We start from the raw sequence: 23,389 nt of genomic DNA, 5'->3' as shown, positions 1-23,389 counted from the left end.
TGCAGTTACTTGCTCTGTTTATGTCACTGTTAATTGATTTCTTCCCTTTGCAAAAGGTATTCCAGCATAAATATTTTCCTTTTCTGTACTAGTAATGTATCTGATCTTCTGTAATTAACAGAAAGAGAGACAGTAATGACTACTTGAGAAGCAGACTGCAACAGTGGAGTCTGTCAGAGCTAGCGTCACTGCCTAGACCACTGTTGTTGGCTTAGAAAAAAATGTGAGCTGAAGATTGCCAGCACATCTGAATGCCACACAAGAGGGCTAGAATTAATTTTGCCTAAATAAGATGTCTGATCAGCTTGCCTCCTTTGATGTCTGTGGAGTGTAGCAAGTGTTTGTAGGCCTTCAGCTATCTAATGTATTCTACGTCTGAAATTTCAGCTAAGAGGAATCATGCTTTGAAGCTGGCTGTTTCTCTCTTTTAACTTTAAAGGGAATCTATCTGAGTAGTTCACGTGAAGATACATTTGCTACAGGTAACTAAAGATGGACAAATATGTCTTAGAGTGGCTCAAGGCACAGTTTGCAAAAGCAAAGCATGCTCCATGTTGAGTATTTCCTGTGTTGATCATAGCTCTTAGGAAGTTGTTTGGGGTCCCCATTGATTAGCACCAGGTGGAAAGCCTTAAAACCCCGTGTTTCCTATAATACTTCCCTTCCTACAAAGCAAACTGAGTTTAATCTAGAGTTTAGTGGTTCATATCAGTATGAAAATGTGAGACTCCAAATAATTCAAATAGTAGTTGAATATTGTATACCACAAAATGGCTTTTTTTTTTCTTTTTTTTTCTTTTTTTCTTTTTTTTTCTTCTTTTGTATATGTATTTTTGGTGGTTTTTGGTTCTTGTTTTTTTTTTTGTGCATGTGTTTTTTTGTTTTTGTTGTTGTTGTTGTTGTTTGTTTTTGTTCTGTTTTTGTTTTTTCCATTGGGCAACGTATTCATGTCTTTCCATCCTATCCTATTGCCTGGGTGTTTAGTGAGCTGGAGGCCAAGAGCCCCATGGTCTTACAGACAGATGACGAGGATGACAGTGCAGCTGAGACTGAGTTTAAAGCATCTTCAGTGTGAGTACAGCTGGGGGCTTCAGCTACTCTGCGTGAAAAGCCTTGTGCATGGTCTTAGGCTTCATTTCAGGACTTGCCTATGTGACTGAGAATCTGCATCAACCAATGATTGATTAGAGCAGATGCAGTTGATTTGCTAAACTGGTGAATTAGGATTAAAAATGAGGAACTGCTTTAACTCTACAAAAATTGTTGATTCTTTTGCTGTAATTAAACAAGTCATGCAAGACAGCAGCTTCTACTAATATGTTTTTCAGTGTTTGCTTACCAGTTTTATTTTGTAGTTTTCCATAATTCCTAATGAATTTATGCTTGAGCTGATGTTTAGTAGCAAGCTAGTAGACTACTTGACAGATTAATTTTATAAGTTCTTTGAATTATTTTTTCTCCAATATAGCATAATTTCAATAATTATCTTCCTTTTGTGAAAAAAAAAAAATAGCCATCTCTATTCCTTATCCTCCTTGAAGTTGATAATAATATGAAGTGTAATTTAACGTTAAAATTAATAAATAAATCTTCTTTTAAATGTTTACAGATATGTACTTGTGTAAACATTCAAGTTTAATTTCATGTTGAAGTTGTTCTACCAAATAATTTATCTTCCCTATTGGTCTTTACAGACCACACAATGCATTTTTTTTGCCCAAAGATACAGGTTCTATGCCCAGTGAAATCTTCTAAGTTGCTATGACAGGAAGCTAGTCAGCTGTCCACATTGACTCCTCTGTATATGCTATTGGCTTCCTGATAAAGAAGCTTTTCAGGAAAACTGCTTCTATCCTTCACATTTTTCATCTCTTTGCCTAGCTAAATCCATAACTGTGGTAAGAAGAGTAAAACCAGCCTTTGTTCTTTACCATATCTCACTGAATCTCTCAACTTTCACTGAAATAGCAGTCTCTACATCCGATAGCTAAACTGACACACACACACACACACACAAAAAGAAACAGAAAAAAAATTAAATGACTTGTTAAAAATTTTTGCACATTTCTGAAGTTTGAATTAACCCTAAGTTGAAAGACATTTCTATCTCTGTGATGTTCCTATTAGAATTAAGTTTTCAAACTTCAGCGCTTGGCCTATGAAGCAATTTTTTATCAATTTAAGGGATTTCAATGGAGCATCATATGTCTAGGCCTTATTACAACTTAAAATGAAATTTTAAAATTGCAAGTCAAAGTACAATGCGTTATGATTCTTTCAAAAGAAATATTCTTGTGTCCCTTGTGCTTCCATCACTGGTGTTATAGAGAGAAATATGTAAAAATATATAAAATTTATTTATTGCCTTAAAAAAACTGTAAATACGATTTGTTCATGCAGGAAAGATCTGTCTTTTGCTGCTGACATTCTTTTTGGCTCGTAACTGTAGTCTCTCTCAAGGAAGGTAAAAAGTTTGCATTAGGGTTTTGCAGTGCTGTATTTACAGAAATAGATTATGCAAAAGGGGTTTCAGTCTCATTCACTACATTTTCTTAACCAGTAGGAAAACACTAAAAAGATTATAAAGTTTGTGAAAATGCTATTGTGTTGCTCCTGATGGTGTCTGAACTGTCTGTGTGGTTGCAGATTCAATGTCTGTTTTTACTTTGGATTAACACTATCAAGTTCAGTGGAATTACTTCTGTTGGACTTAGTTAGAGATTAAAATCATACTTCTATGCTGTTTTAGACAATATTCTTGGTTACTTTTGGACTCCACTACCAAAATCAGTAGAAGGTTTAAGAACCTCCTCAGATTCTCATTCCCACAGTGTTCATGTTTCATTTCTTTCTAACTGTGTTGGCTGGTTTGGCAGTTATTTTGCTTTTGTTTACCACATCAAACAGGTTGTCCACAGTCATCTGCTTTGTGTCAACTGATAAGTCTTCCAAAAAAGAGAAAAACCCATGGTGCCGGTAAAACAAAAAGGACAGTATTGGCCAAATTTTGTCTTACAATGCTCTCTAGCCAGAAAAGTTGTCTGAAATTAATGGAGTTGCTCTGATTTACGCCAGGCTAATTGAGAGCAGACTTCGGGTTTTGAGCTGGGAAAAGTTGACCGTAAATGCTAAGGGCAAGCAAATAGAAAACTTGTAGGCCTTTTTCATCCATTTGGAAACCTTCTACTAAAGCAAATGCATTGCTTTTTGGCTCATGGTTCAAAAAAAATAAAAATAAAAACAAAAGCCCAAATCTGTTTTGTGTTAAAATAATTTTCATGGAGAGTGAAACTCAGCCTAATGTGCCTGTTACAAAATAAATAAATAACTTGATAACAACTACTTCAATAAGAAAGGCTGGAGGTTGATTTAGTGATATGTAGCTGCTACAGCATACTTTAAATTATATGCTTCACCAGTAGCTTTGCTTTGCTCAAAACTTCTTTCTGTTATTGTGATGGCATAGAGCAACAAAAGGCCTGAGGGGGGACATCTTTCCTCTTACCACCTGGTACTTTTAAGTGCTTTGCTGAGGGCACCTCCTATGGTTTTCTGTCCTAGTTCAAATTCAGTTCTCTCAATCTGTGGTCTCGCATTCTGTTACTTAATTAGTAGAGTTTTAAAGAAATTCTTACGCAGTTGTTTTGTGTGAGAATGTTTTGTTTTTAAAGTAAAGCTAGCTTTTTCCAACCACACAATGCATGTGTAAGGAGTGCCACGGAACTTAGACTAGATAGCTGTTTTTATTATACGCAGTGACTTCTGGGTAGAAGTCTTAAAATGGGCATTTTTCTCTTTCAGTTTCATTGTGTCTGGCTTCAAGAGAGCAGAGAACAGATAGTTTGAAACTTCTCAGTACTGTCTTCCTGGAACAGGTGCTTTACAAAAACCCTATACATACAACTATACATACAAACCAGAAATATTTCTTTATCTTTTTTTTTTTTTTTTTTTGAATGAGCCAACATCTTTTGCTGTGTATTTCCCTTTTGTCAGTACTGCACAGAGGCCACCTCTGTCTCTCTCCCTTGGTGTACCACATAAGCTCTGTCAGCCAGACTTAACAACCTTTCTCAGGGAAGATACTAAGAGATTTACTATGAAAGCTGTATGGGAAATTGGTAATCACAGCCTGAACCTCTGATTAATCAGCTGAGGCAAGTGTCTGGTCAGCTGTGGGAGCACAGGTGAGAGTAATTTAGCTGTGCTCCCAGGAGGGGTGGAGCTTGACTCCACATCCTCTAGACCTCATTTAAGGGCTGACCACCACTAAGGCAGCATCTCTTGGAGATTGCTCTCTGGTGGAACTTGCTTCAGCATTTCTCAGTGAAGGCATCCATATCAGTGAGTTTTCCCTCATAAGTAACCTTTTGAATATCTGTCACCATCTTTGTTACCATCTCTGTATCATTCCACCTTACAGAGCTCTTACCAACGTTTGAGTGAATGGCTCTCAGAGTTGTGTACAATTGGTTGTATTCAAAGAGTCTGTGGTTTATAAAGTTGCAGATAGCTAGGATTCGGTATTTACCTCATTTTGCCACAATTTCTGCTTTCTTCTGCTTCTTTTCCTTTTTTTTTTTTTTTATTTTTTTTATTTTTATTTTTATTTTCTTTTTACCACGTTGTCTCATTTAGTTTACATCCTCCAAAACTGAAATAAAAATACCAGAACTGCTCACTATACATATTCCTCTGATGATAACCACGGTTTTGGTGGGACTTTTGTATTGGTATTACTGTGCTTGGAACCTAGCATGCAGAATATCTGACTGCTATCTTAACTCATCAGAGTGGAGTCTGCAACCTGATAGGGCACCAGAAAGCTGTCTTTTTTTGGACCTAAAAAGCTAAAGAGGCTAAATAGGTGTAAGGAAGAGCAAACGTGTGGGTCCACTTGAGGCTTCCAGATTTTCAGTTGGAAAAATTGTGGCCTTCAGAAGACCGGGTTCGCTGGTAGCAGTGTTAGGCTCTTGCCTCGAAGGCTGTAATCACTCTTCTTCTAAGCAAAGAGTTGCAGAGGGAATTCCAAAGTTTTTTACGTATTTCAGGGCTCATTGGTCACAGCACTGTTGCACAGTGCACCCTGAGCTCAAGGCTTTCACGCCCTTTACATTCCCACAAAAAGTTGGAAAATTATTGTCTAAACAAAGAAAAACTGTGCTGCGAAGTCATAAGGATCTGTTTGTCAGAAAATACATGCTTCTGATGTTTGAGGATTGCTGAAATTCAGGAAAAGATCTTGACGTTATTTTGGTTTTGCCAGAAAACAATGGACATAGCTGAGCTAAAACATTTTTTTTCTCCTTAGCTTTGGATTCCTGTAGAGTTTTTAACCAACTACTCAGATCTTTATTTGACTTTTATGTCCTGTTAACTGATTACTTAATTTGCTTGATATAAAGCCAGGCCTGCAGGGGTAGTTTGTCCAAAACAGCTGAGACTTCTTATTTGTTTTTTAAGTGATTTTCTGTCTTCTGACAACATAAGCCATAGCTAATTTCTTATTTTCTGTAACATTTACCATGGCAGAATTCTAGTTTTCATCATGATGTTTCAGGTTCTGGTGACTCCGCTGCACTGCATGAAATGTTTATGTAGATGCATATGTCTGTGAGTTGAAGTTCTGAGTACAGTGGTTGGTAGGTTTTCTGTGTGGATTTTTTTAACTATGGAATTTTTTAGTGGGGAATAGTTTTAAACCGAGACAGGGGAGGTTCGGGTTAGATATTAGGAGAAAGTTTTTCATACAGAGGGTGGTGATGGAACAGGTTGCCCAAGGAGGTTGTGGATGCCCCATCCCTGGAGGCATTCAAGGCCAGATGTGGATCTGGGCATCTTGGTCTGGTGGTTGTTGACTTTGCTCATAGCGGGGGGCTTAAACTGGATGATCTTTGACGTTCTTTTCAACCCAGGCCATTCCATGATTCTATGGTTTATGTATCAAATTGAAAAGATTGGTGAGGTAGCATCCACTTCCAGCATCTGACCTTTATCAGCCTTTGACAACAGAAACATAAAAAACTGTTCTATCAAGGCACTGCTAGTTTTGGGTTTGAAAAACAGAGGCCACACTTACTTCTCTCATTCAGGTACAATTTGTTACGGAATCCAGTTTGCAGTGCTGGATTTTTTTGTAGAAGCAATGGTAAATTTTCCCAGTTTGAATTTAAAGAGTAATGAAAAAACACCAATACTTAAGTGAGGTTATGGCTGCATGACTAGTGCAAGCACAGCATAACTTAAGTCTTTTTTTTTTTCACTGCACATTTAGCTTCAAGAAACTATCTGAGGAAATGTAATGGTGAATCAGGATTTGAATCTGTATATCTGGAGGTCCATAATAGTGTCTGACTGACTGGTGTATGTGTTTCAGAAAGTTAACCTCCCCAGCACATTCCCAGTATTTGTAAACATGACTCTGTAATGCCAGGGAAGTATTTTACACATATGATGTGATGGGAGGAAAAAAAGACAACGATTTGGCTGGATTCCATTTCCAGAACCCTCCCTTTGAAGTAAGGGGCAGTAACAATGACCTTAAGGTGTCAACCAATATGCAGTTCCAAGCTCTGAAAACACTATTTCTTCTCTCTTCCTGTATGTGTTTCAATATTTATTGCTCCTAAAACCTCTCTTCATCAGGATTTTGTTTCTTTACCTCTGCTACTCATACAGATATAAAAACAGCAGTGCTGTTCAGTGATCAGAGGGCTGTGATTCTTGAAGTCTTTGCACAGCCTTGTCGGTATCTTAAGCAAGACTTTGTTGTCCCACACTGCTTTGATATGTCCTATATAAACAAACTGCTGCAATGAATAAAGTGTGAAGGCATTACCTATATTTTTTAGGTGTGAAAAGTTCTTACCGAGCACATTTTGGGAATAAGAAAATAGCAGTAATCTAAAGATAAAGAGCAGCATAAAATGAAGGCATGGAAAACATATGTACTTTACCTTACTTGTGATTTCCAAAACTTTGTTTCTGAAAAGTCCTTTATTTAGGGCAAAAATACTAGTTCCCTTTTACCACTGTAATTATGCATTTGAACTTTCTTCCTATGCAAAATGCCATATTTTTAGGCTTTTCAAGTAACTTGTTTCCCATACCATTTTGTGTGTTTTCATTTTCAAGCAGTTGCACAAATTGCAGTGATCTGTCACACAGAAGAGTGGAAAGGGAATGGGGGACTTAATAGTTGATTCCTTTCAGTTTTGGTGGAGGAAGAAAATAACTGTTTCTTACAAAATAAGAAATTACAGATTTCAATTATCATTGCTTTCAGCTTTCGTGAAAGACCACTTGACTGTGTTCTGGCAACTAGCATACAAGAAAGGAAGAAGCAGCAGAAGTGTACCAAAGCATTTGTTTGTTTTACAAGTACTATAGAATTTAGCTATGAATTTTGCCGTCACAGAATCACAGAATGAATCACAGAATGACCCGGGTTGGAAGGGACCTCAAGGATCACGTAGTTCCAACCCCCCTGCCTAGCAGGGCCACCAAACATACACCTAACATACACATACGTCGTACCAGTGGAAGTGGAATTTTACTCATAAATTGAGGACAGTGGCAAGCAATTGCAAAAGAAAATAAAATGTCATCTACAGTGACTTTAAAAGATCTCTCTTTGATGGAATGTTCTTCATTTTCTGTTTGTTCACCTGTAAGAAGTTCAGACAAGCAGTTTTCCAAGTTCTGTTCAAGAGGTAATGTGGATCACAGATTTTAAGTGGGAGGGATAAAGAAAGAAAAACCATGCTACTGAGTTCAACTGTGCATTTTTCTTTTATAATAATATTGCAGAATGGCTAATGGTCACTTTTCCTTAGCTAAATGTGGCCTCTATTCCTAGTTAGTAGCTGCTTCTCTTAAAGACATTGAAAGTTTAAATAGAAGTAATTTAAAGAAGCTAAACTGAAAAGCATTTGACTTAATTACAAAGAGAAGGAGAGAGTGAAAATCCCTAATTAGCAATTAATTGCACATAGTGTGATTTTCAGGGAGTGTGGGAATAATGGACAATAACTCTACAATTCCCCAGTCCTTTATTTTCTGGGTCACTTCATAACTTAAAGGCCCTTTTCTTTGCTGAAGTCCAGTGTTCCCTTCTTGAGAATTTCAATATAATTCTGTGGGTGGTCTAAAAAGGCTCAGAAGTACACTTACATCCTTGTCTAATGACCTGAAAAATTTTGAAGGAAATATTTATTAAGACTTTAGCAAAGGTTAAATGAGCCCTACATGAACTGGAATCATATACCATAGTAAGATTAATTTTTTTTTTAATGTGCTGTTATCTCATTTTTTAAGTTATATATGCATTGTATCTGCAGACCAAAAAGTTAGTAGACTGAATATGGCAAGATCATCCTTTTTCATTTTGTTCCCTATTCAAATATTAGTGGTCAAATTCTTCCACACTGAATTAAAATGATTTAAAGCATATCTTTTAATTTAAAACTTTCCACTGATATCAAGCAGAGTAGAATATGTTTTTGTGCTCATGCTTCTTTTCTGGCTTTGTTTCTTTTCCTTCAGCACAGTCCTATCCTTTCCTTTTTTTTCTATTGGTTATGTCTTTGTTTTTAAAAATTAAAATAAAGTAAAATAGAAAGTTTGAAAGACTGCAAGTTAGAACAACCAAAAGTGTGAGTGTCTTCAAGCTGCATTCATCAGCTATAAAGGGATGTGTTGTTGGGGAGACTGGAGGGGAACTTTTGTATAGGGTAACTAGTAATTGACTAGGTAACCTTGTACACATTGTTCAGGTACATGGCAGACACATCGATTCATCGATTTTGAAAATCATATTTCACAATGGAAGGTACTCATTTGTACTTTTGTGAAAAAGAAGTACATGTAAGGATTGTTAAGTGACTGTATGTTAGGTAAGATGCTCAGCATCTTGTGCACTTTACACTTGCCTTCTGATAACTTGCAGGTTGGTCCCTTGATTATCATTTTCTTTTATCAGTCTGCATTCATTAACATTTATACCTGTGCATAACTTCAGGCAACTATTTAAAATCAGTAGGAAGGAAGGAAGGCTAATTCATTAGTTTTGAAGACTTTGCTTAGATTTCATTTTGATGTCTCAACGATTTTTTATCCATAAACTGTGCTTTTATAGTCTTTAAACATACATGTATTTTAAGTGGCTATAAATACTTTATTCAACCACATTCCAACAGTGCCCTAGTAGATGTTTGTTAGTTGCCATGGCTGATGATGCAGTTTATAAAGATTGGTGGGACTGGGATTTTCATTTGTTTGGAGGGCCTGACAACCTGTAGCAGCAATCCATTTAAAGATGATAATAAACATGGTAAATGATTGTTAAATCTGTTTTCACTGCTGCAAAGCTCTTATTTAAGCATTTCTAATCTGGTACTGTTGTCATGGAACTGAAATAATCCAGTAATAGCCTTAACGTTAGCTGAATATATCAGTTCCTTCAACATTAGCCGAAGCTCTTCATTGCTGTCTCAGGAAAAAAATATTTGCCTAGAGTTGGAACAGGATAAATTGTTCTGTGCTACTGAAAAATGTGCTGGTTTCTGCAACCTAGTTCAATTGAAAACCTCCCTATGAATCATTTTTCTTCATTTAATTCTATTATTGCACTGACACAGCATTTGCATTTGTATGTGGGAGGGAAAGTATTTTTCCATACCATCTCTTTTTCATTTCACACACCAAAAAAAATGAGCACAGAATACTTAGGCACACAGATGAGTTCCCAAATCTGTCTGCTGTTCTATTTGAGCATCCCTCTGTTTGGTGTTCTTTCCTTTACAAGAATGTTGTCTGTCTTTTGGTAGTGTTTTCCTGTTCAATAAATATTCAAGTGGATATTTTTTTTATTATTTTTTGGGGGGGAATTATTTACCTAGTGGAACAAACAACTATAATTATTGTCTTTGTTAAACTAATCATGCTCAATTCACCAGGTCTTCTGACTGAGCTCACACACGTATATTTTCATTGTGTAAATTTCCCTTGATCAAACTTGGCTTCCTTCAGCTGGGGAGTATGACCATGTCTGTGTGTACCACTGGCCACCAGTACAGAAGAAACAAAAAATCAGCTCATTCCTTGGACTTCCCCAACTAATTGTCATGAGCACAGAGTTAACATTAGCAGAGGAAGAGAGTTTTCTAGTCAAAACTTATGCTTACTAAGAAGTCAAGGAGACTCACAGAAATCCTTGGCCTGACACATGAATTATCAGACTGCAATTATGGGAATAATATTTCAATAATATATAATAGATAAACTTCCAATAAAATATTCAGCTTTGAAACAGTACCCACTAGGGATGTGTTTAATGTCTGATTATACTCTATAATAAAAAGTGTTCTATACAGAGCTGTGCATGCAAAGTTTATTTGAAACATGATATTCTCAAGAAATGTTCAAATGGAAAGGCCGTTAACTGTTGGTTGGCTCCTTTGGAGTACAGTAAGTCATAATGTCTGAGAAGCAGAGCTCTTGATTTTTGGCTTCTTCAGATAAAACTGCAGATAGACATCACAGTGGGTAGAAGTATTTCCTTCAAGTCATGCTATGAACAATCATGAAGTATCATGAAGGGATCAGAGCCTGCACATTTCCTACAGGTCTGTGCAGTTCATAGTACCTCGCAGTTGAAGTGCTGTTTCTTATTGTACACAATTTCAGTCAGTTTTGAACCAAAACAGGTCCTCAAATGGTCTCTCTGAGAAGAGTTTTAAGTTCTTGTAATTGACTTAAAGGTGAAATTAATTTTTGTTTATCACTTAGACTTTGGTGTATGGCTGCACAGCTTATCTGAAAGGGGGGTGTATGTAAAAATCTCACATTTTATAAACATGGATTTCTTACATACATTCTGAAGAGTTATATCTTAATTATGTTTTTTAAGGAAATGCCAGTGGTTATGGAAAATATGTCATTTTTAGCCTTGAGAACTGAGATAATGTAGTTCAGTTTCCAGCTTTGTCTTCTGAACTGCTGACCAATTCAGCTGGGTTTGTAAGGAGCATTTCCACTGTAAGCATTTAAGCTGCTTAATTTTCAGGAGGTTTGTTTGTTTGTTTCAGAAAACTAGCTTCTCTTCTAAGGTAAGATGCTGTATGTTTTGTAACAGAAAGGCTATATATCCAAATTTTATAAAGGCTATTATATGTAGGCTTAATCTGGGATGGTTTTGCATTTGCAGTTAAAGTTGAACAAGGATTAGATTTTCCCATTAACGGATTAGAAGAATGATTTGCAAAGTAATTAGAAACCCCAAGTACTGTATTTTAATTGATTACTGCTCACCTGCTGTATTTATTGTATGGAGCTCTAGAAAGTTGTACACTTTTTACATAGAAGCTCAACATTTTCAAAAACAGGTGTCTAAAATGGAATTGTAAGTCCTAATTGAGCTACAAACTTCAGCGGACCGTAGGGGAATAGACTGCAGGGTAAAAGTAAATTTGAGGCTTTAGGTACCAATTAATATCATTATCTGATAAACACAGATTTAAAATAGGGAAGGGAGTGGCTGTCACTGATTGTAAATAAAAGGATGTAATATCAAGATTTAGAACGTTAGTTCAAGCTTGTGAACATAAGATGCAGAAACAGGATAACAAGGTCTCAAGAAAAATACTCAGCACGTTCCTCACACCGCAAGCGTTCATTTAGAGGCCTAATGTTCTTGTGCTCTGAAGTGGCCTTATCCTGTGCACCAGCTCTCTTTAATTCTGGGTATATGTTTCCTTTCCTATTCTTCAGTTTATTGAAAATATCGATGTTTCCCAGTTCAACTTGCACTGTACAAGATTTTAGTGTATTTATGCTCCTGTCCTTAATAGTTTTCACTCAGATCAAAGAATAAAGACCTTTCAAAATTAGAAGCTCCGNATAAATATTTCAATTATGATTTGGGTGGGGCGTTTTGAGATAAGTGAGGAAAGTGAGAAATTTGACATCAATCCAGAAATTTGGCAGAATCTTAAAACAGAGTAGTGACAGGACAAGTTTTGTTTATATTTTCAATATAAACACTTTATCAACATCATAGGATTCACTGTGCTGTTATCAGAAAGCTGTGATCTCACAGAGCTTTGTGAATTATTTCCTAAATATGATTGCTCATGGGACTGGCAGATGCAGACATTTTACCCTTCACAGGAGAAAACAACAAAGCTAGTGTTGATCTACTTGATAGTAAGGAGAACAGACAGTACAGATCCTCTCTGGTCTCTTTTTTCTTACTTTAAGTATGGGTAATGCATACTGTGATCTTCTACAATGTGGTTATGATGCTGCAGTACCTTAGGAACTGCTAAAAACACTAGATTTTTGCCTGAGATCTGGAAGAAGTTCCAAGTAATGCTATTTTCCTGATTGTTATAAGACTAACTCCTTACAAACACAACAGAGTTTGGATTAACCCTTTGCAGTGTCTTAATGAGTTTGTGATCTCACATTGTAAATATTCCCTATCCTTATAACGTGTAACCATACCAGTTCTAAATGGGAAAAAAAAAAAAATCACAAAGCATTCATTTACAATTAAAGATAACCAGCTTTCAGGAAAATGCAAGAAATGTATGACTTTCTTAAAAACTTTATTACAATTCATATGCTTTATTCTTTGGATGGGACATAAAATAATAGTATTCATCGTTTGAATCAAATGGAGAACCGAATCAATTGCAAATGTGAAAGAAGGCCAAAGAGAGAATATTTTCTAAATCTTCTGTGGATCTGTTGGTCTGTGGAAGACAAGGTATAAATGGGAAGGATATGAGGCAGAAAATACAGTCTTTTGTTTTGTTTAATATAGTTTTATTATTACTTATGTGGTTTGTAGGTTATGGAGGCTTTCTGCATGACTTAAAATTCTTCTCTGCCAGACTGAGGGCTGAACCAAAGCCTGCATCGACCATATTAATGATTCTTTACTGATATAATTCATTTACTGGCATTTAGTAACTTAAGTATTGCTTTGTGCAAATAGAACTGAATTGATTTGGTCTCTCTGTTATTTCCAACTGAATGGTTCACCCTGCTCTTTTCTGTAGTTGAGTTTTTGGCTGCTTAACAGGAATGTTTTACCTGAATTAATTTTAAGGTGTAAAAATTGTTGTCCCAGTTGTTCAGTGTCAACACAATGCATGCTGTCCTTTAAGCCAGATACATCTTAACTACTAATGAGTCTAACAGTGGTACTGTGGTATTGAATGAAAAGCCAAGCTTAAAAAATAATAATAAAATAATAATAATAAAAGATATTTTTGGAGGGGGGTCTTTAATAAGGGGAAAAAAAAAAAAAAAAAAAAAAAGAGGCGTAAATGGGAGAGAGGATAAAAATGATTGCATTACTACTACCCTTGTGGCAACATGTACTTAGCATGAAGTTAAGGTGACTGTTTGGCTTGCACCACAACTGCTTCTCTCAACTTTTTCTTTCCATTTCTAACCACATTGCATTTCTCTTTCTGTGGACTCATGTCATTTTCTCTTCCAACTTTTCTTTCCATACCACTGCATGCCTCTTTCCTTGGTGTGACCTCAGAGAGGAGGAGGAGTATGAAGAAGAGGAAGAAGAACAGCCAGTCACAGAACCCAATACTGAGGATGAGGGGGAGGAAGAGACCAGTAGGCAGGTCAAAGCCAGGTACTGGGATTCAGCATCATCCATGCACCTTTTCTCACTCGGGTATTAATTCACCACCAAGTGTGCAGCAGTGTCTACCTTTCCACTCATGTTCCCAGCACTCTTTTTAAAACCAGTCCTAAAGAAATATTTTTGAATTCAAAAGCTTTGTCACTGAATGCAACTAAAGTAAAGTAAATAGGTTTAGTCGGGGCACTGAGAGCTGTTTGCATTCCCTCTTTTTATTACCAAATGAGTACCAGTCACAAATCATAAGAAGATTTAGCTGATAGCATAATTTCTAAGCATGGTGTAAGTTTATCTTTTAGTTAGAACAGTGCTGAAACAATGCAGAGCATTGTTGTATATTGCTTGGGTATTGCTTGACTTCTTAAGATTTCTTCCATATATTCACGATGTAGCCTTATTATCAACATATGTAGATGGGAAGAAGATAGATAGATAGACTTTGTTAAAATGCTGCCTGTGATTTATATCAACTTTGCACATTTTTAAATAGGAAAGAACTACTTAGAGGCAAAGCTGATAGGTATATATCATTTTATTCATACACGCCCACCTCTGTATATATGGCTATAAACAAACCACTTATCAAAACAATATTCTCATGTAAAATTTTCCACTTATTTCTGAAGTATATATGGATTTGGAATCTGGCAACTTTATCCTAATAAACTGGAAGAAAGAAAATATGTTTTTTTCTTCCAGACAGCCATTTGATTTAGGTTAAGTTGTTTGGCTTTGCAACTCGGGAAATGAGATTGGATTTTTTTTTTTTAAATAAACCACATTCATGCAGACGCTATACAGCACGGAAGGAAGAAAGGAAACTGTTTAATGTGCAAATTCCAAAGAAAATACTGTACTGTTGTTATTAATATCTTCCAGTCTGCAAATGTAGCCAATGGCTGCCTGAAATTTCAAAATTAAGTGATAATTTCCTCAAATCCTATTCTTAAAAGTCAAAGCTAAGACACCAGTTATTAGTAAATCACATGAAAATAATAAAACGCTGTGTAAAAATGTTGAGTGCAAGAGCCATGTAAAGAACATAATGTGTGCTTCAGACTTTGTTCATTTGAAATAATAGTCAATTTGAGATAACTGGGTGATAGTCCCATGACTTTTTAAATACCTCCCTTCACCACTACTGATTTGGCTTAAAAAAAAATAAAAAAGATCTGAATCCTTGCCATTTGTTTTAAATCCTGTCAGAAAAAGTAGGAAAAACCTAGCTTCAGGGATTCCTGTCATGCACAGCTGGTGAAATAGATCAAGGCTTCCAGACTGCCTACTGTGTTTCAGTTGTGAGAACAATTACTTGTTATATACTTAATTAACTTCATAATATTCTAGCGCATATAGCACATATTATTTTTGTTGTTGCTGCGTATTCTTTGCCAAGCCTCAGATAAGGTCTGTGCCTTGCATGCATGTAGGTGTATTGCAGAGGTGGTCTCAAGCAGAGTTAATCAGCCACTTGCTGAGTGATCCAGCCCAAATCCCTGCACAGTGTTTATGCTGGAGATGCTCAGGATAACAGATGTCCGGGAGTGTGTATCCCATGGCTTTTCACCTGCCTTGCTACTTCTGTCACTCACCAACACCTACCTTCACCAAAGCAAAGCAGATATGTTTTCTGTTCACACAGTGCAGGTCTCTAACACTAACACAGCAATTGACTGGGATGCTAACGCTCAGATAAATGCTGATTTGGTTTTGTTTTGTTTTATTTTTTCTCTTTGATGGATAAAGGATTTTTATGGGGTTTTTGGTAAAAAATATCCATTCCCTAGGAGGAATGATAATCAGATACCTGTCCTTCAAGAGGTGGTCATGCAGATTGTGTCTGAGTGTCTACACTCAGTGCAACAGATCATCTGGCATGATGACACTGCTTTGTGCTACTCTGACTACATTTGCAACCTAATTTGAATTGCTTGAAAATTATTCAGAAAATGGTTATGAAAATTTGTTCAGAAGTCTCTGAACTAAGTCATTTAGTCTGAGTCGCTTCCATGCCTATGTATTTCCAATCCCAAGAAGATACAAAGATCTGTTTCATTACTTCTGGGAGAAAAATAAAATAAAATAAAATAAAATAAAATGAAAATAAGATTATCTACAATTAGGAAGGGGTTATTTTTTGCCTGACACTCCTAGACTTCTTAACTTTTTCTTCCAAGTGATATGATTTGTTTATCTCTCTTTTCTCTGTTTCCCTTCTCTTCCCATCCTTCCCCTTCCTACAATATTTTCCTCCTGCAGTGGGGTCCCAGGTGCACAGGAAGCTGTGAAAGAAAACTTTTCACAGTGTTGTGATTCTTCAGCCACCTCCGGTGCCATTTCTCAAGCTGAGAGGCCTCTCCCCTGCACTAGAGCAAAGAGCTCTTCTAGCAGCACCTCTTTTGTGCCTGATTCATTTCTCTCTCATCATAATTCTATTCTTTCACCACCATCCTCACCCGCAGCAGCTTTGCTAAGCTCTTCCCAAAATTCATCAGCATCCATTACTCCAAAGGCTTCTCCAACGGTAGAGAAATTGCCTTATGTACCACATACTCCTTTTCACCTCTTCTCATATGACTTTGAAGAGTCTCCCGCATCTGTGAAAGAAAAGGAAGCAGAGGTGATGAGGGAAAACAGGTAGATTTTATACAGCTGACATGAATTTTTAGATGAATGAATAACACCTTTCAAGAGTTTTATAGTGGTAATAATGTTGTATTATTTCCAGAACATACTGTATTAGTTTTAGGCATGTAAGCCTGTATTTCGATTTGATTGATATTCTTCCCTTGCTTCTATTGCTTTCATCTCATCTAGTTCCCAGCCTCCTCTGGGCAGCAGTAGATAAATAACATGTGATCTGGGAGATCACATAAAAGAGCATCATTTTGCTCTCATTTAAAACAATTTAATTTGCAGGCATGATTTGATGAAAATTAATGGAGCTTTCAAGATATAAAACTGAGAGTGATTGGATCAGTCCTTGGAATTACATCTCAGAATTGTAGGGGTTGGAAGGGACCTCTGGAGATATCTAATCCAACCTCCCTGCTAAAGCAACTTCCCTGTAGTGGGTTGCACAGGAAAGCAAGTTCTCTCCTATTTAGTGAGAGTTACTGTTGCACAAATTGAAATTCCTTGGTCTGAAAAAGGATTCTGTGCTGTATCAACTTTTTTAAGTGGCAAAGCAGAAGAAAAGTAAATGCAATAATTGATAAGAAGGTCTTGTAGCATATGACTAAAACTGAAGTGAAGCTTTCTGTTACTGTTTAGAACATAGTGAGTAAGCTCTGAGATTCTCTTGGGACAACTGAGCTTTGCTTTCTTATGCAGTATGGCCACAGGCAGGATGTTTTGTGAGTTGAGTATACTGGAGAGAAGACCTGTGTGAGGTCTGCACCTACAGGACAGTTCTGTCCTACATAGCTGCACAGCCCTCCACCAGGGTTGTTTCTGTACTTGGTTTTCTTCTAGGGCAGGATTTCCATGAATTCCTGTTCAGCAAAATTCCTTTAGTAGCATAGAAATACTCATAGCAGCATTTTTTCTCCAAACAACTCTGCACTTCCTAGACTTGCAGCATGGTGTCTGGGATTTGTATTCTAGAACATAAAACTGTGCTATCGAAAAAAAAAAAAAAAAAAAAAAAAAAGAGGAGCATATTCTCTAAAGCACTACCCGTTGCATTATTAAAAAACGCTAAATTAAATGCATTTTGTTTTTAACACGGGCCTTGGCAATTGTACCCTAAGGAATTGAAATTTTGCATGACTAGATGTGTTTATTAAATGGAGCTGAAGGAAAACAAACAGTATTTTCAAATAATGTTGCTGATTTAATAGAAATTACTGAGCGCTGATGTGCACTGTAGAAGAAGCAGCTCAGAAAGGATAATGTAAAAGGGGATCTATTATACATTTTGAATTGTAATGAAGAAAATGATGGTGCTACTTCTGAACCGAGTTTTGAATCAGTTGACCTTGTGAAATATTTCACCCTACCATGCATCGAATGCTTTCCAAAGGGGAAAATGGTAATTTGTGTAGAAAGAAATGTTATCAATTTTACAAAGCAGGAATCTCTGTGCCTCCAAGAAATGCTGTTTAAATACAGCACATAAAAGCAACACAACTGCCGTTCCTGCTTAGTACAGGAGCAGGTTGAAAACACTGAAAAAAGAGACTCTGGGGAGGTGGCCATTCCAAGATCCCTGGAATAAATTTCTCTTTGATCAGCAAACTCGCAATGAAATCAAGTGGTTATGTGTGGTTGTTTTTCTCTCTCTCTTTTTTTTTTTTTTTTTTTTTAAGAGGGAATTGCTGGTAGAAATTCCTAAAGCCATTCTTCCAGAAACGTGTAACTTTAACCATGGTGATGATTTTTTACAGACATTGTAAGACACGGCACATAAACTATGACTTAAGATTGGGGAGGGAAAGAAAATGCTGCCTGCTATAATTGGAAAGGATGTGAATGCTTTAAATTTATAACACAAGTGTTCACAAATTGTATATGTCCCTGTTAAGAGGATACTCAGGAATGCTGTTGTTTGTGTTAATTTCCCTAGGAATTGCTATTGTCAACATGGACTTCTGGGAGTCCCAAAAAGCACCCAAAACAGCTAGTAAATTTGAGTAACTGAGCAGTAATTTGAGTATTTTGGCTCAGAATAGTCACATTAGAGGATCGTTCTGGTCTGTAATTATTTTCCATAACAATACTTTAGTATTTGAATTAAGTATTTCTGTGACATAGTCTATGTTAATGTGAAATGATAGGTACATATTTTGAAGCTGAGGTTAGAACAATATTTTCAGAAGGTACATAGATCTGGGGTATGGTATCATTGCTAGCCTCTAGGCAAGAGGATTGACTATTCTATGTCTGCTTGCTGATGGATTTTTTTTCTCTCCCTTTGTACTACACTTCTTCTTACTTCTTCAGATACAATAGCTATGGCAGCAACTCCTACTCTTCTCCACGACCTTACTCTGGTTTGAGTGCTCCTACAACACCCACTTCTCGTTATGGGACAACTCTCTCACCACCTCAGGAGTCCAAGTCTGACAGGTTTGTAATTTCATCACCATTTTGACACAATTACTTTATACAGAGTACAGAGGAGATAACTGTGGTCTGTTTCAAAATATCTTAGAGACAGATCTTCCTTAATATTGAAAAAAGAATGTACAAAAATCTCAACATGTTCATTTCCTGCTCATTCTCAAGTCATTTGCTCAACTAATGTTAAAGACTGGATGTATTTCCATCCTAATTCTACTTCTTTCACTCAATTGGATAAAATGGATTTTTCTCACGTGTATGCTATCCTGTGTATCAAGAAGGTGAATTAAAGCACATTTTGTTTATTTTTATTTTTTAAATTCAATTCAGACAGATCATTTCACATCATAAAGTGTAAAATCACAGGAATGTACTTAGCTCAGAGTTTCCTAGGCCTTAACTTGTCCTTCCTTGAATACACATGATCTATCTCACTGTATTTTGTTAAGGGCAAAACTATCTTTCTGTAGGTAAAGAAAGCTCAAGTTAACATACCAGTAATCCTCTCACATAGGAAAAAATAACTAAAACCCAACAACAACAACAAAACCAAGGTATTTTTAACAGTTGAAATACTATTTTGAGTTATGTAATATACTTCAGGAAGAAAAAGGATAGGAAAATATTATGAATACATGAAAAGTAAAGTCTTCTTGGCAAGAAATTTGGACCACCAGAAATGAACTGACTGTTACAACCTGAAAGTAAGTGACAGCTTCAGAGGATGTCATGCTGAGTTTAAGAATGAAGGGTAAAAATTTTTAATTACACATGCTGTCAAGGCAGACTACTAATTTCCAGTTAGACCAGGCGGGTTTCATATTGTTTGTTCCAAATTGGCCTTTAATTCAAATAAATTCCATCTCCCTCCTCTGTGTTTGAAATGGAGGTTGTTTTTTCAATATTCTTTGTCTACATTCTAATTAATTTTTATTAGCTGTTTTGGAATATTTATGTGTATAGAAATATATATGTGTGTTCTTCTGCGTGTATGCATTTATGTTTGAACCTACCAATTGCCTCACATCCTTTTGAGGCTACTATCCAGAACAGTTCAAGTTAGGCTTTCAGCATGTATATATTTCTGCCCATGAGGTACTGATTTAATCTTTTTTTTCAAGTGAGTAATTACATTAAGTTTATCCCTGGAGAAAGGCTTCATTTTTCATTTGCTCTTCTTCCACAAATAACTTGCCTTGATTTGTCTTTCCTGATCTGAGTTAAATCATTGCTGAGTGACACCATAATAAAAAACTCCATAGCAGCATTTTCACCCACTTTTACCCTGGCAAAATAAATGTAAGATAAGCAAGAATTAAAGATATCCCACAACCTCTGAAGGTTTAGTTTTCTACACCCTTTCCATTTTAGAGCTTCTGGTTGCTACTAAAGGAAAGAAAGCCAAGTGGTCATATATTGAGATAGCTGAAGACTGTTAGGACTGTCCTGCAAGAGGTCAACTATTCTGGCTCCAATCCAGCAAAGGAGGCGAGCTTTCATTTCAACGTAAGTGTGTTGTTGGCTGGGAGCCAAAATGCCTTGGCCCCACAGGATGAAGCTGTAAAATTCACAAATTCATAGATAGGCGAGCCAGAGGGGAGCTACATGATCATCTGTTCCAACCCGCAGTGTGCCTCCCAGAAGCTAAGTGAAAGTCCCCATACCTTCACTAGCAGTAAAGAGACAGTTTGTGACTCCTTCTGGAAAGCATTCCAGTATTTATCATCATGCTAGGAAAATATTTCATGTTTTGGAGGAAGTTTTGTCTAGCAGCATCTTCTAGCCATTGCACCTCGTTCTGCTTCTCTCTGAAACTGGCAAACACTCTGCCTTCAACAAATCTCTTTTACATGTTGCTGGAGTTGCATCTGTGTCTTTCCTTCAGGTTACATTTACCATTTTTCACCTCACCTGATAAAATCTCTTTCTTCTTGTTTAAATTTGATGCTTACTGTTTATGGTAGTTGATCTCATCAGTCTTTCCACATGCTTGTATTTGATGCGTTTTGTTTATGAGTCTCTGAGAAGTGTGAAAAATGCCACATGCCACAGCTGCATGTTCCTGGAAGAATAGATGCAGTTTTTCTTGAAAGATAATGAAATATACAGATTTGGATGCCATTTTTTTTGCATCAAGACACATTATTTTTTCCTATGCTGCCACTCCAGACATAGAGTTCAGCAAACTCTAATGACACAACTATTTTGAAGGGCAGTTGTCTGCTTTCATTTCACTGTCCTGAAACATATGAGTTGCGGAAGTGCCTGTGCATAGGTCCACAGATAGCATTTTCCAGTGAGTAAACTGTGTAGTGCATAACATGCTGCTCATCACTAAGTACTAGGTGGAAAATATTGTGAAAGCTTTCACAGATTTCTGCCAATGGTATTTGCCTTCGAATATGACAAAAATTTGTACAGGGAAAAAGAAAAAAAAAAAAAAAAAAGTTAAAAGATGAAGAGAGAGAAATAGTTGATAAGAAGTTGCTTATCTGTGGTTACCTGCACGGCGAGTTTTCTGTTTTCAGTTTAGGACTGCAGTTATCCAAGGACTCTGCAGAAAGACCCCTATCTTTAGTTACACAGGGGCGGGCTTCAGAGGCAGCTCCTGGTACTGTTTATCTGACCTCCAAAAGGAAGAGGAAGAAAGAGGCAGCAGCACATAAAGCAGTGCCCTGCAGAATGATTCATTCCCCATCCAATTGTCCTGACAGGCCTTCCCAAACCTCAGTTGCATTTTACTTATGACAACTTAGGTGGAAAGCAGCAGAGTGGTTTACATTTTTACATTCATACTTTTAAAACCCTGTTTGGCTAAGAACCGTAAGAAATCCAGAAGAGCAGCATGATTCAGTGCAAAAGTAACCAGATTTTGTTCTTTGAAATACACATAATGTATGTATTTTTGATTGTACAGCAGAAGAAAAGGCTTACTTGACTGTTTCTTGGTTTCTAAATTCAGCTGCAGCCTTTTGCCAACTTCTTGCAGTACTGTTCTTCTTTTTCATTTCTCTGGATCTCCTGTGGAGAGCTGTGTTTCTGAAGTGCATATTGCAGCCATGGGAATCCTGCTGAAGAAGGGCAAATTGTAGGGCCCTTTCAGCTTGGCCTTTTATTAAGAAAGAAATGTTATTGATTCTCTCATATCTCTCTGCGTATGAAAGTTGTTCCTAATGCATACCAGTATAGCCCAGTCCTCCTGTTTCTAACTGCTAAAGGCTGCTTTGCTCCAGAAATATACTGCTCCCTGTCCTCATGACTTAAAACACCAATTAACTCTGTCCTCCAGTCCCAAAGGAAAAAAAAAATATCTCAGTTTCAACTTCATGGCTTCATAAATTTTGCTAACAAAGGAGAATAGCCAGACATTGTTGAAGCACATCAATGAGAGAAGCATTTTTCTGTACATCTGATGAATTACCTTCTTGTCTAGGGGAAGAAGGTGTTTGGTGCAAGACTATTCTGTATTTTCTTGCCTTATCTTCACATCTGTGATACTTAAGTTTAGCCGAAGATTGCTTTCTCAGATTTTGAATCTAATATGGTCACTGAAATTGAAAACTGCAGCCTCAGTCTGCGGTTTTCTAGATTCACTGAAATCTTGGAACAGCTGTTTGCAAAGCTTGGTAGCACCTCGCACTGTGTTTCTGATGTTGAGGTGTATGCGTTGTTGAAGTAGCTATAGTAGTATAGTATATAGAGAAGACCCTGAAAGGATCTAACTTATGTGGCAAGAGAGCCTGACTTTGACATCAGCTTTTCATTGCCAGTAAAATATATTTTGTTTTCTGCTGCCATGTTTGCCAAGGTAAGTTTACTCTGAAGCATTTGCCAGGAGACAGTTCACACAGGGCTTGGTAGTCACATAGTTACACAATTAGCCAACCTAGCACTGTGTGCTAGGAACAGGAGCTCACAGACTCCATTCTCTTGCTGTTATCTGATCATTCAAATGCCAGAAAGTTCAATTTGCAAAACTTGACTTCTGAATCCCCTTGGCCAGTTGGTGCAGACTTACTCTTCAGATCTGACTGATCACTGTGATATTCCTCTGATGGTACAAGCTTGGTAAAACACTGCTAGGACACTTGCAGATTATTCCAGTTTGATGCACTCTTCAGCATTTCCAGATTAATGGAAAACAGACTTAAGAAAGAAGAAAGGCTTCATATCCCTTAACTTCTCTCTTGCATGCATTATGATCTACAGCAGTAGGTTAGCTTAGGCTTTTTTAATGAACCTTGAACACTGACTCAGCTCAATGTTTTTATAGATCTTTTAGAGGTAATGTACCTCCCAGTTTATTCTTAAGGCATTTATTTCTACTCAAGGTGCACGGAGACACGGAGGTTAGCATGGCTGGATAATAGATTATTTTTTCCTCCACTGATCATAAAGATATGTTAAATATCGTACTGGAAGCTTGAGCAAGAATTTCAGCACAAGTCTATAAATACTTTTCTTTAGAATTTTGTTTCCTCTCCAGATGCTTGAAAGTGATTTTCTGGCAATCTGATGGTTTTTCAGATTTGTGTCTCTTAAAAACAAAGCAGAAACGCTTGAGAATGGTAAACAGCTTTTCATGTAGATTTTCTACTAAAATTCTAAAATCAGATGTTGTAATTGACTTCATCAGGGAAGTGTTGCTGGATGAAG

At 36.8% G+C, this 23,389-nt stretch overlaps 1 protein-coding gene across 3 annotated transcripts in view; it reads left to right on the top strand.

Annotated features, from left to right (window-relative positions):
* The window catches only part of FHOD3 (formin homology 2 domain containing 3), a 354,796-nt gene that overhangs the window by 246,133 nt on the left and 85,274 nt on the right, over positions 1-23,389 (top strand). For 2 of the 3 annotated variants that reach the window (XM_015854311.2, XM_015854310.2), the window contains exon 11: positions 18,614-18,739. In XM_015854311.2, coding sequence (XP_015709797.1) covers positions 18,614-18,739 — 126 coding nt within the window. Of the gene's footprint in view, positions 1-984; positions 1,072-13,558; positions 13,661-15,928; positions 16,307-18,613; positions 18,740-23,389 lie in introns of all 3 variants that reach the window. The other variant, XM_015854309.2, reaches the window with a different exon arrangement.

Source organism: Coturnix japonica, chromosome 2 (genome assembly GCF_001577835.2).
Source record: "Coturnix japonica isolate 7356 chromosome 2, Coturnix japonica 2.1, whole genome shotgun sequence".
Classification (NCBI taxonomy): domain Eukaryota; kingdom Metazoa; phylum Chordata; class Aves; order Galliformes; family Phasianidae; genus Coturnix; species Coturnix japonica.
The sequence above is the reverse complement of the archived record's forward strand: the minus strand, read 5'-3'. Positions and strand labels throughout refer to the sequence as shown.